This window comes from Sarcophilus harrisii, chromosome 4 (assembly GCF_902635505.1).
Source record: "Sarcophilus harrisii chromosome 4, mSarHar1.11, whole genome shotgun sequence".
NCBI lineage: Eukaryota > Metazoa > Chordata > Mammalia > Dasyuromorphia > Dasyuridae > Sarcophilus > Sarcophilus harrisii.
The window spans coordinates 380,962,522-380,981,243 of NC_045429.1; the positions used below are offsets into that span (position 1 = coordinate 380,962,522).

Sequence of the window (18,722 nt, forward strand, 5' to 3'; positions counted from 1 at the left end):
TATCACTTCCCTGAGCCTCATTTTTTATTTTTATTTTTCTCTCTTCTTTTATTTTTTTCCTTTTTAAAATTTTATTAAAGCTTTTTATTTACAAAACATATGCATAGGTAATTTTTCAACATTGACCCTTGCAAAGCCTTCTGTTCCAAATTATCCCTTCCTTCCTCCCTTCCCCTTCCCTAGATGACAGGTAGTCCAATATATGTTAAATATGTTAAAATATATGTTAAAACCAATATATATATATATACAGTTATGTTGCTGCACAAGAAAAATCAGATCAAGAAGGGAACAAAACTGAGAAAGAAAACAAAATGCAAACAAATAACAACAGAAAGAGTGAAATGCTATGCTATGGTCCACATTCAGTTCCTACAGGCCTGTCTCTGGATGCATGTGGTTCTCTTCATCACTGAACAATTGGAATTGGTTTGAGTCATCTCATTGATGAAGAGAGCCATGTCCATCAGAACTGATCATCATATAGTCTTATTGTTGCAGTGTACAATGCTCTCCTGGTCTTGTTCATTTCACTCAGCATCAGTTCATGTAAGTCTCTCCAGGACTCTCTGAAATCATCCTGCTAATCGTTTCTTACAGAACAATAATATTCCATAACATTCATATACCATAACTTAGCCATTCTCCAATTGATGGGCATCCACTCAGTTTCCAGTTTCTAGCCATTACAAAGAGGGCTGCCACAGATATTTTTGCATATGTGGGTCCCTTCCCCTCCTTTAAGGTCTCTTTGGGATATAAGCCCAGTAGTAACCCTGCTGGATGAAAGGGTATGCACGGTTTGATAACTTTTTGAGCATAGTTCCAGATTCAGTTCACAACTCCACCAACAATGTATTAGTGTCCCAGTTTTCCCACATCCCCTCCAACATTGGTCATTATCATTTCCTGTCATCTTAGCTAATCTGAGAGGTGTTTATTGGTATTTCAAAGTTGTCTTAATTTGTATTTCTCTGATCAATAGTGATTTGAAGCACCTTTTCATGTGACCATAAAAAGTTTCAATTTCTTCATCTGAAAATTGTCTGTTCATATCTTTTGACCATTTATCAATTGGAGAATGACTTGAATTCTTATAAATTTGAAGCCTTTTTCAGAACCCTTAAATGTAAAAATGTTTTCCCAGTTTATTGCTTCCCTTCTAATCTTGTCTGCAGTAGTTTTGTTTGTACAAAAACTTTTTAATTTAATATAATCAAAATTGTCTATTTTGTGATCAGTAATGATCTGTAGTTCTTCTTTGGTCACAAATCCCTTCCTTCACAAATCTGAGAGATGAGAGATAAACTATCCTATGTTCTTCTAATTTATTTATAATACCATTCTTTATGTCTAGAACATGAACCCATTTCGACCTTATATTAGTGTATGGTGTTAAGTATGGATCAATGCCTAGATTCTGCCATACGAATTTCCAATTTTCCTAGGAGTTTTTGTTAAATAGTGAATTCTTATCTCAAAAGCTGGGGGTTTTGGGTTTGTCAAATACTATTTTGCTATGGTCATTGACTATATATAATTATATAATTTTCTACCCTTCTCTCTTTGATGGTCCTATGGAACACCTAATATTATGCACTTAACAACCAGTTATTTCTCCTGGAATGCTAGTTAGGATCATAATTACAACACCTAGCATTGACAAAGCTACAAGTGAGGTTATGATTTTAAGTCACCTTATAGTAAGAGTGAAATTTTTCTACTCTTTTTATATTCATTCTAATTTTTGATTTTGTCAAAGATTATGTTTAATAAGTTAATTACTTGCTTGCTTTCATTGTAGTCTTCATCTCGAGGCAAGCCTAATATTCATGAAAAATATATGTATATGTCTGTGTATGTATATGTACACATATGCACACCACTTGATTTCTACTATGATTTGGGGGGAATATACACAACATGTTTTTGTCTCTGTCCATTTTCTCCATCCAGAAAAATATCTTTATGTCTCTCTAGCACCCAGAGCATAAGAGAGCCAATGTGATATGGGAGATAGGGGTTATCTTGGGAGTCTGATCCATAGACATCCTTTCAACATCCCAAGTGAATTCCCAATACCACTTTACCAATGAGTTTCTAATCTTCATTGTTGAAGGAATTTCTGCAACAGGACACATTGGCAGGGCTGGGCTTTTTTTTCACTTTTCCAAAATGAATTCTCTTAAATGCAGCTTTCTGTGAAAATCTTAGGAAGTAACTTAATAGAGGTGTTCTTTCCCCATGCTTCCACATACATTGCTCTGTAGGTATCTGTCTCTTTAGCTATTGGATTCTGTTGATTCTCAGACAAGCCTGTGAGCAGAGCCAATCCTCATGATCTACCGTGAACCCTCTGTCTGGAAAAATTGTGCAATCATATTACCGTAACACTTAGAGTTGTGCAAGGACCCCCTTTTTACTAAGTGATTAGTACTCATTAGCAGAATTCCTTTGGCTGCCTGTTTTATTTCTGAGACACATTCTCTGCTTAGCTCAATGGATCCCTTCAGTTACCGTGGCAACCAGCAGATGGGGTTCTTTGACAAGGGTCAGCAGGGAGGCTGCCTCAGTGTAGACTCCAAGAGGAGCTAAATGGGAAGCTTTCGGTACCCACGGTCCCAGCGTGGACAGCCAGGACTAGTTATCAGATTACTTCGATTAAAACCCAATTAAGAGGTGTGCCAGGGCAGGCAGCCGGGTGATTGAGCCTGGTGATTGAGAGGCTGTGGGTCTGCTCTGATTCCACTGGGCCACGGCAGCCAGGTGGGCTGGGCGGCATCAAGGGCAGCGACAGCCATCACCCAGCTGCACAAAAGCAACAGCATCTCTCCCTCCGACACACACTTGTGATGCATCGGAGAGCCCAGAGCAGCTCAATGGCCTTGCATCCTCCCTTAGAACCCAACCAGCACCGCCTTTAGGACAAGCATCCTTGTTCAGGGTCATAACTCCAACACTTAGCACTGACAAAACTACAGTGAGGTTATGATTTTAAGTCACTTTATAGTAAGAGTGACTTAATATATAGTGAGTGACATATATGTAACTTAATAAGAGTGACTTATATAATAGCGTTTTCTACTCTTTGTATTCATTCTGCTTTTTTCATTTCATTGAAGATTATGTTTACTAGTTTTTTACTTGAGCTTCAGGTCTATTTTCACTCTCTTTTTTGACTTGTGGGAATTTCTTGAGAAATGGAACTGGAGTTGGAGTTTAGATTTGCTTTGATGACCTCTAAGGTTCTATCAACTCTAAAAAATTATATGAAATATCAGGGCTTGATTTTTCTAGATTATAATCTCTCCAAAGGCAGGTATCTGGTAGTAATTTTTGCAGCCCTCAATACTTTGCATGCAGTAAATGCTTAAGAAATTAATATTGAATGAACTTTATCATATCTATCAGTCAACAAGTAATTTATTAAGCACATCTGATCCTGGAGGTAGTGTGGATAGAGAATTGGGCCTGGAAAGTAGGAAAATCTGATTTCAAGATCCTTCTCTGATACCTACTGGTTTGGCCCTGAGCACTTTTACCTTCTCTGTTCCCCTAGGCAATGCTCTTTCCTTCTGGGTTACAAAGCAACCATGCGCATTAGTAGAGGTCTTTTCTTTATTGAGAGTTCCCCATATCAATGAAATCACAGGTCCAATCCAAATGCTCTGAGCATTTTTGTGTCCCAAGTGAGGATTCAAATGCAAATACATGAGACAATAATCACAAATGTATTTGTGCTTCTACTTGTGAAAATTTACCCATTAATCCAAATTTATGAGTTCTGTCTCTAAATGGTGGTTATATTGCAAGATGAAAATTTCACAGGTGTATGAAGTTGTAACAATGACAATAATAATGATGATGATGATGATGATGATGATGATAATTATATATACTTGCATGTATCCCTCAAAAGTTGGCCAAATACTGTATATAGAAAAGCTCATTTTACTATAGTTCCATGAGGGAGGTACCATATTTCTGGTATTAATACATAGCTAGCAAGTGCCTAGACTACAACCCCAGTCAGGGCTCACTACACCATGCTATGTCTCAATTACGCATTCACTATTGATTAAAAAAAGAAAATATAACTTGTCCTCATGGAGATGGATCACAGTGCTTCAATTCAGCTTACTATATAGGAAGCACTGGGAAAACAGGTATATTTACTAACACACTCCCCTCTCCATTAGAATCTTCTGGCCTCGTTGAGAGGACATACATAGGGATATGTATTAATAGCAGAGAGATAGTGATGAGTGCAATTGTGACCTTGAGAGCCTTACTGAGGAAAGCAAATGCAGACTTGAACTTGGAATCAGGTAGAGCTGTATTCAGGTTCTGCCTCTGACAGCCTGTGTGACACTGGCCAGCTCTTTTGAAGATGGAACAACATTGAGCTGAAGAGATGAAAGAAGACTTTGTGGAGGGGTGTTATTAGGAGCTGGTGCTTAGAGGAAGAGAAGGATTCTGAGAGGCAGGGATAAGTGGGGAGCTTATGCCTGCTGTCAGGGAATGCAGGGAACAGGATGGAAAGGGGGCAATTGTTGAGTCCTTGGGTCATTGCTGACTCTTCATGACACTGTGGAGCATCTTGGCAATTACACCAGAGGAGTTTGCCATTCCCTTCTCCAGTGGTTTAAAGCAAATAGAGAATAAGTGACTTGCCCAGGGTCACATAGCTGCTACGCGGCTGAAGCTGAATTTGAAGTCTTCCTGACTTCAGGTCAGTACTCTATCCACAGAACCACGGACCCATTTCTGAATAAAAAGGTCTAATGCAGAATAAGGTTAAATGGTTAAGGAGTGTGTGTGTGTGTGTGTGTGTGTGTGTGTGTGTGTGTGTGTATGTGGGGGGGGAAGGGGAGAGAGAGAGAGACAGACAGAGACAGAGAGAAGAGAAGAGAGGAGAGAGAAGAGAGAGGAGAGGAGAGAGAGAGGAGAGAGAGAGAGGAGAGAGAAAGAGAGAGATAGATATGGGGGGGGGGCAGGCAGGCAGAATCTGATCTGGGCATTAGGAACTTCTGAGACAGAGGTAGAGGTGAGGAAGGAGCACCTTCTAGCTGAGTTGCAACCTTGCAAAGTTACCAAATCAGTAAATGGAAATGTCACGACTGAGAAATCGCAAGAATGTGTGTGCAAAAAGAAGTAATGATGGAAAAGGTATGTTAGAATTAGGATGGGAAGGTTTAAGTGCCAAACAGAGGAATTTATAGTTGATTATAGGGGCATTTAGGAGCTCTTAGAGGTCATTGAATAGGAGAATATATGATCAGATTTGAGCTTTAGGAGTATGGGTATAGCGGCTGTGAAAGATTGCAGAGGAGCAAGATTGGAGGCCAGAAGACCAATTGGGAGGTTATTTCAATAGTTAGGTATTGGAAATCAGGGGAAAGGTTTTTTTCTCCTCAGAAAACACACCACAAACATACATACTTCCATCTACAGATACTTAAAACTGGCTTTGCCTGTGGTGAATAGAAGGATTTGATAGGATAGCAAATGAAAGTAGAATCTAATTTCTCATAATTAAAGAGCAAATGATTTCTAGAATTGCCCACCACATATTAGCTATTCAAGTAATCATTGAGCAGAGTTAGATCTGGGCATTGGGAAATCTAAAATTAACCATCTGAAACTGCCTTCACCTTTAAATGATGGATGCTCTGAGTCTCGAGTAACCATCCGAGCAGTAGTTAAATTCAGATAGTGAAGTAATAGTTATCCTTATCTACCTTCACTAGTTATGCATGGTTTTTAATTCGTTATCTGAAATAATGTAAAACGATACCAATTTTCAAGTCTCAGAGTAAAATACATTTTAAATTAATGTGATTTCTTAATTGAAATTCATCACATGAAAAAGTGACAAATCAGGGGCCTTTATATCTACTGGAATTTCAATATTGGCAATAAATCAGGATAGCAACCAATTAGTCAGTTAATTAAGCAGCATTTAAGGTATTAAACACCTATTTATTGTGTCCTAGGCACTGGATTTATACAGGAAAAAAAATCAAAAGTCTTTGCCCTCAGGCAGTTTAAATTCTATTGGAAACAGCATTACCCACAGGGATATTATATACACAATAAATTCAAAGTAAGGTAGCCAGTTAGGAATGGGAAAGTATCAGGAAAGGCTTCATATAGGTAAGAGAAAATGATTGTTTCTTTCCTATATTAATATATTATTATAATTGAATTAGAATTAAAGTTTTTCCCCTTTTCCTCATTTAGAAATCAACCTCTGTAGGCTATTCAAATAGAGTGAGTCTAGTAATCTAGAGAAAGGTTTTAAATGCTTAGTGGAAAAAATTGTTTTACTCTAGAAGTTACAGGGAGCCATAGGAATTTATAGAGTAGGGGTTAAGGACATTTCACAAAAAGGGAGCACAATGATTCACCTTTCTGTTTATCTACCATAAAGTTAATTTTCAGTTGAAAATTAAAAAAAAAAAAAAACAAAAGCTCATGGAGGCAGTTTTTCTACTGGCAGGAGGAAAGCCAGATGTCTCTAATTCTGCTGAATATGGAGTTTACTAAAACCTGTAATCCACGATGAATTAAAGCACAGTTACATCAAAGAAGAAGCTAAACCTTGTGGATTTAATACCTAAATGAGAACTGTTAGACACCTTACTAGTTTTGTTCTTTGTCCTCCAGAAAGGGATACTGTAGATGTGGGGAAAATTTTCATTTTCATGAGGCCAACTGCCTCTTTACCCCACTCTGTTTCCAAAATAGAGCTCTAGGAAAGCATTTTGTAGGAGAAAATACCTTCTGTGACGTTTATAGATCTCTTTTTCCCATTCTTTTAACATTGTTTCTTCCTGCCAAAAAGCATCATTTTAGTGCTGGGACATTCTTACAGTTGACAAAGTCCAAACTTATGGAACTGGCCAAATGGGGATGACTGTTTTCTTTACCAAAAAATGAATCCTCCATAGGGTTCTTTTAACGAAGTGGCAAACTCCTTTTGTGCCTTCAAAAAGAAATCATTTGTAAAATGACTTGATTTATATGGAATTTTGCTATAGGTCATACATGTCTTAACAATTTGCAGGGCGTATGAACATGTGCACAAGTGTTTTTTTGGCAGAACATGCACCTGCAACTTGGGCTCAGACAAACTCTCAAAATTCTGCTAGTTCGGAGATTCTGTGATTTCAGAATCCAGTATTTGGAATTATCTGTGATTGGTTTCTTCATCATTGTCCCTAGGGATGAACATGTGAGCATCACCTGTATTGGGGATCAAGAGGCCTAAGCTAGAATCTGGCACTCACCTTGAGGAAATAAGTTGCATGACTTCAAGCTGATCAGTTAATATTTCTGAAGTTTTCCTTTCCCTCACCTGTTAAATGGGGAAGGAAATTACTTTTTACTGACCACCTTACAGGAAAAGAAATCACTTTGTGATCCTTGAAGTGATCCTTGCATGACTTTTAGTTATTTCATCCACATGTGTATTTTGCAAAGCCTGGGGTCATTTGCAACAGCACATGATGCAGTCTTTTCAATCTTTTCCTTTTTGATGTTGATGCCCTTCCCAGAGAAAGACCTGACTGGTCTCCACACACTCCCCTGCTAGACTGGCTACTGTGGTTTCCTAGGAGCTCACAATTCTGCTACTTTATATGCAATGTTGCTTCCACATTTTTAATTTAAAAAAGAAAAAAAAAATGACCAGACCAGATACCTTGAATTAGAGAAGCCAGGCCTCTAGTACATAGTACAGTGGTATGGAAAATGTCTGATATTTTGCACTGATGTTGTACCTTGTACTTTGCTAGACAGTGTCTTGTGAGGGAAGCCCAATGGGCCAGGAGCTGATGGCTGCCCAGGGCTATGGCCTGTGGGATATTGAGGGCAGTGGTGGAATCATTGGATGATCTGATGATCTTTTTATTTTCCTAATCTGGAGCTCAATTCAATATGAAAAGTTTTATTACCATCTTTCTCTGTGTGAGAATTGTCCTGAGTGTTGGGGCATAGAGACAAAGCTTAAACCATCTCTCCCCTAAAAGTGCTTACATTTTCTGGGGATAGAAGGAGGCAGGAGAACCACAGGTATGTAGAAAATTCAACTTGTGATACAGAAACATAGATTCAGAGATTCAAGGGAACTTGGAGTGAACTGAGTTCAGTCTCCTCAATCTTCTCTTTTTACAAATAGAAAAACTAATCTTTAGAGATTTGCTCAAAGTTATACTAAGTGTCAGAGCTGGGACATGAACGGAAATCTTGACATATAGTCAAGCAGACATGTCTGTGACAGCATGTGCCTCTCATGCATACATGTGCATTTGATATGAAATGCATTTAAAAACAACAGATTGGGAGTTCCAGAGCACGACAGACAGGGCGGAATAGACCAAGGACCCATGAGACCAATATGGATGCGTGGGTTCAGCGGCATTGACAACTAAGATGTAGAACCTCTAGGATTCTGAGTGGAGCCATAGAGCAGTGAAGGGGAGGGGGGGAAGGGAGGTGTTTTGTTTGTTTTCATAGAAGTAAAGGTAATTTCGATTGCTCAATTCCTGAATAACAGGTGGAAGATCATCCAACCACCAGCCAGTTTACCTCTGCCCAAGGTGTATCTTTCCCGGAATCGATTGCAGGAGGCTCCTTGAGTCTAGACAGGTGGCTGATGTGAAGACAGAAAGGGGGGAGAGCACATGAGCAGTCCCTGGACTTGCTTGTTGGTTGAGGAAATATTGGGGTCTTAGAGTGAGCATGGAAGGAGATAAGTGCATCATAAATAAATAAATACATAGCATCATTCAAGTTAAAGGGAGGGTCAGAGTATTCAGGAAGATTTCTTGGAGAAAGTTGTTCTTTAAGGGGAATTGGAAGAATGAATAAGATTTGAGCTTGTAGATGTAGTGGGGGGAAAAGCATTCCTGTCATGTGAGAAGATATGGTAGAAAGGAGGAATGGTGCAGGAAATGTGCGTGAAAAAAAAAAGTGATATAAAGAAAGGTGATAGGAGCAAGACTGATGGCAAGAGTTTGAAACTATTTTTTGGTTTGTAATGGGGAGAATCACCAAAGGTTTTCAGTGATGGAGGAGGGATATGATCAGATCTGTTAAATTAAAAGATTAGCTTCATAGCAGGAAGGATGAATGAGAAAAGGAAAATGCTAGAGAGAATATTTGATTAGTAGGGGAGAGGTAATAAATGTTTAATACAAGATCATGGCAATGGAAGGGTTAAGGAGAGGACAGTTTGATAGCTGTGAAGCAAGCAGAAGAAATAGGCAATCAGTGTTTCTCTTGTATCCCATATACCCATTTCAGCCCATCATATTCTCTGTAACCAATTGTGCATATTGTTCATTTACATTTTTTGCATATGTCCAGAGCTATGGAATTTCCTTGCAATAAAAGTCACACTACTATTGTGTGTGTTTCTATTTCCTGATATTATTACTAGACCTTTTGTTTAAATATAAGTTTGGCATGTAAGTGAAACTGCTCAAAACAAAAGTGTCAGGCAAGTCATCTATAGTAGATCCACATCCACATGTGAGAGTTTGGTTAGGTGGTGGAACAAGGAAGGAAAAACTGTAGTATAGCTTGTGAATCACTAAGAATGAATATGAAGAGATCATGGATATGATATGGATATTTAACGTGGGGCAGAAATAGATATGGGTCTAGATGTCAAATAGGAGGATTAAGGGGGAGAGGTGCCAGTGCATATTTGACTTAAGAGGGTATATGATTAGAGTTGTGTGTGATTCATCACTGGCTATATCAAAAAATAAAGTAAAAGGGGAAGAATGGAGAACTAAGAAAGAATTTGGGGTAAGGAACAAAGATTGTGTTTAAGGAGCTAGTACTGTAATGATGTGATATTTATTAGAAAATGCAGCCTGGCCTTGTTCAGTATACATGGCAGGACTTATCAGAAATTTTTTGTCATTAAAAAAAAATCAGTTTTCTCTAAACTTGGTGATAACCCTTAAACAGTTAGATAAAATATATTTCCTTATCAAGACCTATTTTTCCCAAAATCTGTTTCATTACAACAGTATTTTTTCCCCTCTTTTCAGTGTCTACCATTGCTTTAATTGATATAAATATTGAGTGACCAATAGAAAGAATTTTTTTTAAGATAAATGACATCATTGAATTTTTGAAAAGGTTTGGAAACAGATTAAAAAATAATTAAGGTAAACTCCCATTCAGCTCTCTAAAAATGAGGCAAAATCAGTAAGTGATAGAGATATTGCAGAGAGTATCAAAACATAATCAGTGTCACTCTCCCTCGAGAATGTTTCAAGCCTTATTATTCAGTCTTTGAATAAGGAAGTTCTTAGTGACTCTTCCTGTATTCTCCTACAGAGATTGTTCAGACACATTTCTAATTACAGAGCAAGGTATAGTGATTCCCTGAATGGGCTTTTTTATTGGCTCTTTTCAACAGTTGGGGCTTTAATGAACTTACTGGATTCAAATACATTTCTGGAAACCCCAAAACTATATTGAACATGAGACCATTTTCCTGCCTAATCAGTGCACAGATACCCACAGGGACTGAGATAGCCCTTTTTTGGTAGAGAATGTCACACATGTAATTTGGTTTTGTTAATTCAAAAGAAGCTCTTGCTTACTGGTTGCCCTGCTCATGGCATAATCTAACCCTTTATATTTTACAAGAGTGAAAAAAATTTATCCCATATCTATCTAGTAATACTTGAAAGCCACAAATCGATGAATTATGAATATAAATGTCTGGCTGGAAAAAAATGCTCCAGAGACCATATCTACCTTTTCTTTGCATACCTAGCCCAATGTCTTCCACAGAGGAGGTTTTTAATTTGAGGGGCATGGGGGTGAGGAGGTGGTTACTAGATTTTGCTTCCATTGATGGAGGGATATGATAATGAGAAATTCCCTTCATTGCCTTAAAGTGGAACTTGTTCTGTATCTCATGGTCTTAGAGAGTTGCCTTGAAAACTCTGAGATTAATGACATGCCTAAGGGTCACACATCCATTATGTGTCAGTTTCTTGGCTTGAATCTCCATCTTCATGATTCCAAGGCTAGCTCTCTATCCCTCTTGGTACACAATAAAAGTGGTAAATAAATATGTTCAGTTCATAGACCAGGGGAGTAGAAATCTCTTTGTTTTCCAGCATCATCAGTGTCTTTCTCCCCAACATTCTAAACTCTGTCCATGGAGATCAGAGAAGTAAAGACTTTAGTTAAAGGGGACCTCAGAAATCATCTCGTCCCTGAGCATGAGACTTCTCTTAATGTCATCTTAAATTACATTCTCTTTTGGGGATGCCATATCACTATTGTCTCAGCTTGCCCCCCAAGCCATTAAAACAAATCAGATCCGAACTGAGTGAACTCTCTTGCCTACTCACACTTCCCCAGTCTGGTAAAATGTTTGTTTGAACGCAGATATGCAATTTTAGACTTATCTCTGTTAAGTTTATTAGTTTTTGCTCAGTCTTCTAATAGTAGTAAGTAGCAGATGAGGGTTGGATGCCGGGTTTTCTGATTCCAAATCATTGCATTTATCCCCACAACATCATCCTAGGCTTGAAGGATAATGAGTGTCCCTGAGCTGCTGAGCTTTTAGCCTTTGTAATGAAGCCTCAGGAGGAAGCATGCATGGGGCTTCTACTGATAATTGATTGTGGCTTCAGAGTGAAATAAGATGGAGTTCGTTTGGTGTGATAAAAAGAGCATTAGATTTGGAATAGGAAAGTGGAGTTTTAATCCTGGCTCAGCAGCTATGTAACTCTGGACAAGTTGCCTTTCCTTCCTTGGTCTGTTCATTTTTAAAATACATTTTTTTACTGATATCTTTTATCATCACATTTCTCCCATTATCCCCTTCTCCCCTCGCTTCCCCTCCAGAGCAATTCCAGATAACAGAAAGGAAGAGCAGATATCGGCAAAAATCAAATCTTAAAACATATACAATGTATAAAACCTGCATACCTTTCATCTCTGCAAAGGAATGGGATAGAGAAATCTTCTCCTTTCACTCTTGTGGGGCTATGCATGTTCTCATTATTATTTTTTATTGTTTGTGGTTCTTTCCATTTACATGATTTAGCCATTGTGTATGTTGTTTTAATGGCTTTGCTTACTTTGTTCTGCAGCAGATCATGGGGAGCTTTCCATGATTCTCTGTATCAATCATATTCATTTCATACAGTACGTTAACATTTCATTACATTGGTATATAACAACATACCATAATTGGTATAGCCATTCTCCACCCAATAGGATTTACTTTGTTTTCAATTTTTTGTTACCACAAAATGCTGCTATAATACTTTTGGAATATGTGGGAACTTTTTAAAGAACTATTTTATTTTTAAATTTTTCTTTGACTTAGATAAATTATAGGGGAATAGCATTTTCATATACCCACATACCTGATAGTTGTTTATATGTCTTTGATATCAAACTCTTGTCTGAGAAATTTGATTCAAAGTTGTTTTTTTTTCCATTTGACTACTTTTTTCATGTTCTAAATAGGTTAATTTTGCTGCTGCTTTTAAATTTAATATAATCAAATAATGTTTTTATCCTTTGTAATTGTCTCTATCTCTTGTTGGTTAAGAACATTCCTACCCATGGCTCTAAGAAAAGGTATATATAATCTGTTTCTCTTTCTATTTTTATGTTATGATTTTCACTATAAAAGTCACATTTATTTTGAACTGATTATGGAATATGACATGATTTTTTTGCTTAAGCCTAATTTTTGTCAGGTTTTTTTGTTTTTTTTTGATAGCATTTTTAATCAGATAATATCTTCCTACCCAAATAATTTCTTTTTTTGATCTACTAAACACTGGGTTATTGAGTTTCATTGTTTTTGATTTTGCCTTGTCTTGCCTATTCTGTTGCTCCACTCCTCTATTATTGATTAATATCAAATGATTTTGATCACAACTGCTCTCACACTTCTTAAATGAGGGAATTAACATAGCCAGGTCTAAATCCATTGATTTTCCTAACCTTTGTTTTCCATAATGACTCTGTAAGGGAAAAGCAGATTGATTTTAAGCCAGAAAACTAGGGAGAAACATAACACAGGGTAAGAAGGGTATTATTAGTTTGGGCTAGAGTGAAGAATGAATCTTAGAGAATCACAACAGGGATTTAGTGTATCTTATATTTGATTAGGAAACTTGGTAAAAAAAAATTTAGTTTGGAGTACATATATATGTGTGCGCATGTATATATTTATGTATATGTATATGTATATACACAAATCTTTTTTTTTTAACCCATGGTTACAAATGAATTTAGTCTTTTGCCACTGAAGTTTTAGGAAAAGATCCCCTGAGACAGAATTGCACGAAATGGGTGGAGGTATGAGGGTGAAGTGGGGACTGGAGGCAGAGCAGTTAAACTGTTTCATCAACTCAGGGTAGGATGATTCAGTGCCCAAAACCTAAGTGCAGGCTGCTCGGTTGATTATGTTGTTGCTGAGAAATTAAGCAGAGGGAGCTCCATTCAGTGTCTAGGTTTTACAGATTAGAGAGAGAGTGAGAGAGATGAGGACCCCAAACCAAAATTTCCATATTGGGGAGGGTCAGATGTGATTTTTATCTGACTCCCTTTGGAGATGGAAGGTATGTAGACTAAGGGAAGGCTCTCCTTTCCATTATCCTTCCCACCCTCACTCACATGAGGTAAAAGGATGCTTGGAAGGGAAAGAAAAGTATCAGACTAAAAGAAGGAAGTTTTTGTTCTTTTTAGTTCTATTGTTCTATTTAGTCTGTGCTTCCCAAAGGACCAATAGCCTCTTTCTAAGGTCCTCTTCAGGTCTAAGTCCATTGATTCTCCTAGCCTTTGGTTTCCATAACGACTGTAAGGAAAAAGCTGATTGATTTCAAGCCAGAAAACTAGGGAGAAACAAAACAGTTTGAGAATGTCCACTGCCTCCCTAGAAGGCTACTAGTTTTTCTTCTACAAACAGAAAAGCAGATCCAGGAAAATATAATCGAATTTTAATTTAGAACATTATAATTACAAGACTTATCTGTGAAAAGATAGAAATCTATAATTGGGTATAATTAGCAGGCTATTTGATCTTGGGCAAGGCACTTCTCTTTAGGTCTCAGTTTCTTTATCTGTAAAATATAATGGTGATTTTAGGTCATTTAATCTTGACATCCTTAAATTCTCATTTAAACCATTTTTGCCTCCCTGAAATACTATTCTTATGCTGCCAGTTCTCTCAGTTTAGGTGGTCAAGGTGGAAAACTGTCAGGGATCTTTGTTGTAGCTTAAGCTAGACAGGGCCAGTTTATAATATCAACTCATAAAGAACTTTTAATCTCTTTTTTTGACTATAAAACTGCGTACCCTTTGATTGACCAATACCACTGCTAGGTCTGCATCTCAGAGAGTTCCAAAAAAGGGAAAAAACCCTATTTTTTTTACAAAAACATTTCTACTAGCTCTAAAAAAAGTAGTGGCTAAGAATTGGTGATAGAGGGCATGCTCATCAATTGAGAATGACTGAACAAGTTGTAGTTTATGATGATGATGATGATGAAATATTCTTGTGTCATAAGAAATGACAAGTGGATGATTACAGAAAAACCTAGAAAGAGTTATATGAGCTGATACAGAATGAAGTGAGGAGAATATTGTGCACAGGAATAGCAATTATTATGTGATAACTGTGAACGACTTAGGTATTCTCAGCATTACAGTGATTTAAGACAGTCTGAAAGACTCATGATGAAAAATGCTATCTCCCTCCAAAGAAAAAACTGATGGCATCTGAATATGGACTCAAGTGCACTATTTTTCACATTCTTTTTTTGTTCAAGTTTTTCCCTCCACAAAATGACTAATATAGATGTTTTATATGATTACACATATATAACATATCAGATGGCTTTGCATCTCATTGAGAGGGAAGGTAAAGACAGAATATGGAACTCAAAACTTAATGAATGTTAAAAATTGTTTTTACTTGTAATTAGGGAAAAAATTAAAAATAAATGTTAAATACACCTTCAAGGAAGACTCACTGAGGCCAGGATTTGTAGTTTGTGCTTTGTACACAAAGCCACCCCATTCTCTTCTACCTTTAAATTTCTAAGCCTCTAATTCCATTCACCAGATTTTAAAATATATTTTGACTGCACTACAAAAAGTGAACTTACTTTCAAATACAAAATAAAGGGAGCCCTTTTTCAACAGTGCTTTGGGATTTGCCAGTTGGAATCTGAAGAGTAAAAACCAATGTAATTTAATGTTACCTAAATGCTACATTTCTGATCCAATATAAAAGAAAGGGGTGAGAAATTCCTCCTTTTAGCAGGAGGAAGCAGTCAATGTATAAATAAGGCTAAGAGTTTGACTGAATTAGCAAGTCTAGAAAGTAGAACACTGTAAGCAGCAGAAATGACAAATAACAAATTTTTGAAGACATCTGGTCATCGGTCCTGGAGCTCATGATTGACTAAATGATTAATAATGGAAAACATTTAGTTCACAGTTTGCATCTTCTCCTCACCCCCAACCTTTAAGATTTTATGTGATTTGCATCCTCCTCCAGCATATAAATTCAAGAATAATAGTAGTTTTCCTATCAACTTTTTTCTTTTTTTTAGTATTTCATGTTTTTCTCAACTGTAAATTTCCTAATTGCTGTTTCATTAAGAATGGCCATAATTTACCCTCAGATTTTGGAGGTTTGTGAAGAGAGACAAATGTCAGGTTGATTGATGTCTTCTCCAAGAACCACATGTACCTGAGGGCGATTCTGAACTGCTGGCTGATAGCCTGTCAAGGGAATATTAGCTCATCATCTGTTTAGTATCAGAGGTTTCCATCACACATACATGATAATGCAGCATGGCAGATTTTGCAATGTCAAGAAAGATATGAAGTTCTTTCTCACTGATGTCTATAGTCTAAGGCTAGATATTTCTGTCAGCAAAGTTGTAAACGAGAGATTTTTGTCTCTGCATGGATTACATTACCCGAGTTTCTATATTGGTAAAATGAGATTCAACAATTCCTTTTTTTTATTGTTGTTGTTCTTTGGGTTACTAACCTAGCAGATTAAGAGAATTCTATTGATAATTAAATTTCTGCAAAATATTGGGTAAATTATGTCATGATATTCTTGTGGAAGAGATGGACAGATGTGGGCTAAATCAGTGATTCTCAAACTATCTTGGTCTCAAAACCTCTTTACACTCTTAAAAATTATTGAGTATTCTCACCCTACCCCCATCTTTTGTTTCGGGGGGTTGTGTCTCTGAATACTTACCGTATTGGAAATTAAAATACCCTATCTAATGTTATTATAAATTTTTTTGATTTCTTGGAGCGCCCTGAAAGGCTTTCAGGAATCCCCAGACCACTCTTTCAAAACTTACTGGGATGAATATCAGTTGAATATCCCATTCCTATCAGTTCAGAATTGGCTGAACTGCCAGGTCAGGTTGATAGGAATGCTCTAGAAATCTCTGCTATATGTATAATTTATACTTTATAATTTTTATAATTAATATGTTTTAATCAAAGACTTGCATAAAGCTATCAATGGCATAATTATCAGATTTTCATTTGACAACAACAAACTGGAAGAGATAGTTAATATATTGAAGGAATTGAAAAGATTTTGATAAACTAGAATACCAGACCAAACCAAATATGGTCTCATTTATTACTGATAACTACATTTTTATTCTTGGGTTCAAAAGTTCAGTTTTTGAGCAAATAGGACCAGATAGCAACTTGTGAAAACATCTAGGGACTTTAGTGGACTAAAATCTCAAATTAACTGTGTGATATTGGCCAAAATGCTGATGTGACAATAGGCTACTTATATTAGGAGACCACCTCTTAGGAGAGGCACACTGTCCAGGGAATAAGGGGGTGATATTCCCCTGTCCTGGTCAGACCCCACATGGGATCCTGTGTTCAGTCCTATATGAATGCCAGAAAAGGGTGGCTTAGGATAGTGAAGAGCCTTTAGGTCGTTCCAAATGACAAAGGTCTTGGGGTGCTTGGGTTGTGAAGAGAAGAGTTGAGGTGTCTGCGTGAGTATGTGCTTCTGAGGGAAAAAAGTTTAGTCCAAGTACCTGATGGACATTAGTGATATGGGAAGGGCAACTTGGAGCAAGAGGCCATAATCAGGAGCAGTGGATAATGCAGAAAAGTAAATTAAAGCTAAGGATCATAGATTTAGAGGCAAAAGGGACCTCCTCCTCAGGTGTACTCTCTTAATTTACAGATAAAGAACCTAAAGCACAGAGAGTGACTAGTAGGTGTTTGAGGCAAGATTTGGATCGAGGTCTTTGTGTTTCCAAGTCCAATCAATGCCCTATCAACTTTTTAATAATCACAATTTTCCAGAAGTGGTTTTCCTCTAGAGCAGCAGTTCTTAAGTGAAGTTTGCTGATAGATCTCAGCAGGTCTGGGAACTTTCAAGAAACATTTCGATAACTCTTTTACTGATTTCCCTTGCAGTGCTAAGTTTCTTCTTTTAGGCAATTGCATTATTTTGAAATGATATTGATAATGATTGAAAAGGTCTCCAGGCCGCAGCAGATTGCCAGAACAATTAATATTGATAAAAAGGGGTAGGAACCTCTGTTCTGGAAGGCTCTCTCTTATTAAAGAAAGATCTTCACGAAAAAGCTAAGTGAAAACAGTGGGATACTTTATAATGGGTCCCTTTGGCTCCTATTCTACGTAAGACCTTGTGCTGAGTGTTGGAGATACAAAGACAAAACAAAAAAGGTTCTCCAGGATGTTCTTCAGGGATCATTAAAAGTTTACCCAGCTAACTAAAGATAAGATCACTTGAAAGGGGATAAAGCTCTGACAATGAGAAGGATCCTGGTGGAGCCGTAGCTTGTAACGTGTGCTTTGAGATCCCATTTTTCCAGTTGTGGGAGGACCTGCGGGTGATATGGAAGCTTCTGGCCCATTAGCATCAGTGCCAACTCCAGGGAAGCAGGCCAGTGCTCCATGCTGGGAAGCCCCTCTGACGCCATGGTATCTTCTTCTCCAGGTTAAACCAGCTGGATAGGCACTGCCAGTCCACTGCCCAACAGCTGGTTCTCCTCCTCAAGAAGCAGAACGAGCTTTTCATGGAGCGGCAGACGCTAACGGAAGAGGTGCAGAGTCTGAAATCCCAGGTACGCGCCCCCAGCCCCCACACCAAAGGGAAGAAAGCATCCAGCGTGAGACTGCCAGGGAAGAAGCCAACATAGAGCAATGGCTGGGGGTTCTCCCTGCCCCCCACTTCCCCTTCCTTGTTGCCTTGTTCTCCCTTCCTCTCCTCCCTCTAGGCCAGTTCTCTCAGCTTTCTCCAAACCTTTTCTCTGTTCCTCCAATCCCTACTGCCTTAGAAACCAAGGCAGTCTTCAAAGACCAAAGCCTTGAAGGCCACCTCGCCCTGCACTGTGCCAGGCCCTGCAGGAATTCTAGGAAATGTTTCAGATAGTAATAAGTCCCCTACCCTCCTGGAGCTTACCCCCTAATTATAGTCCCTTCCCTCCAGAAGTTTACACCTAACTACCCTCCCAAGTTTACCATCTAATTATAAAGTTGCCTACCCTCCGGGATCTTGCAACCTAATTATAGTCCCCTACCCTCCAGGAGCTTACAATCTTATTATAGTCCCTTATCTCCCAGGAATTTATCATTTAATTATAGTCCTCTACCTTCTGGAGTTTACCCTAATTATAGTT

At 37.9% G+C, this 18,722-nt stretch overlaps 1 protein-coding gene across 7 annotated transcripts in view; it reads left to right on the forward strand.

Moving 5' to 3' along the window:
- Positions 1-18,722, forward strand: part of SDCCAG8 (serologically defined colon cancer antigen 8) — a 270,874-nt gene that overhangs the window by 235,986 nt on the left and 16,166 nt on the right. For 6 of the 7 annotated variants that reach the window (XM_031968542.1, XM_023502043.2, XM_012547925.3 and 3 more), the window contains one exon: positions 18,041-18,167. In XM_031968542.1, coding sequence (XP_031824402.1) covers positions 18,041-18,167 — 127 coding nt within the window. Of the gene's footprint in view, positions 1-18,040; positions 18,168-18,722 lie in introns of those variants that run through there. The other variant, XR_004234180.1, reaches the window with a different exon arrangement.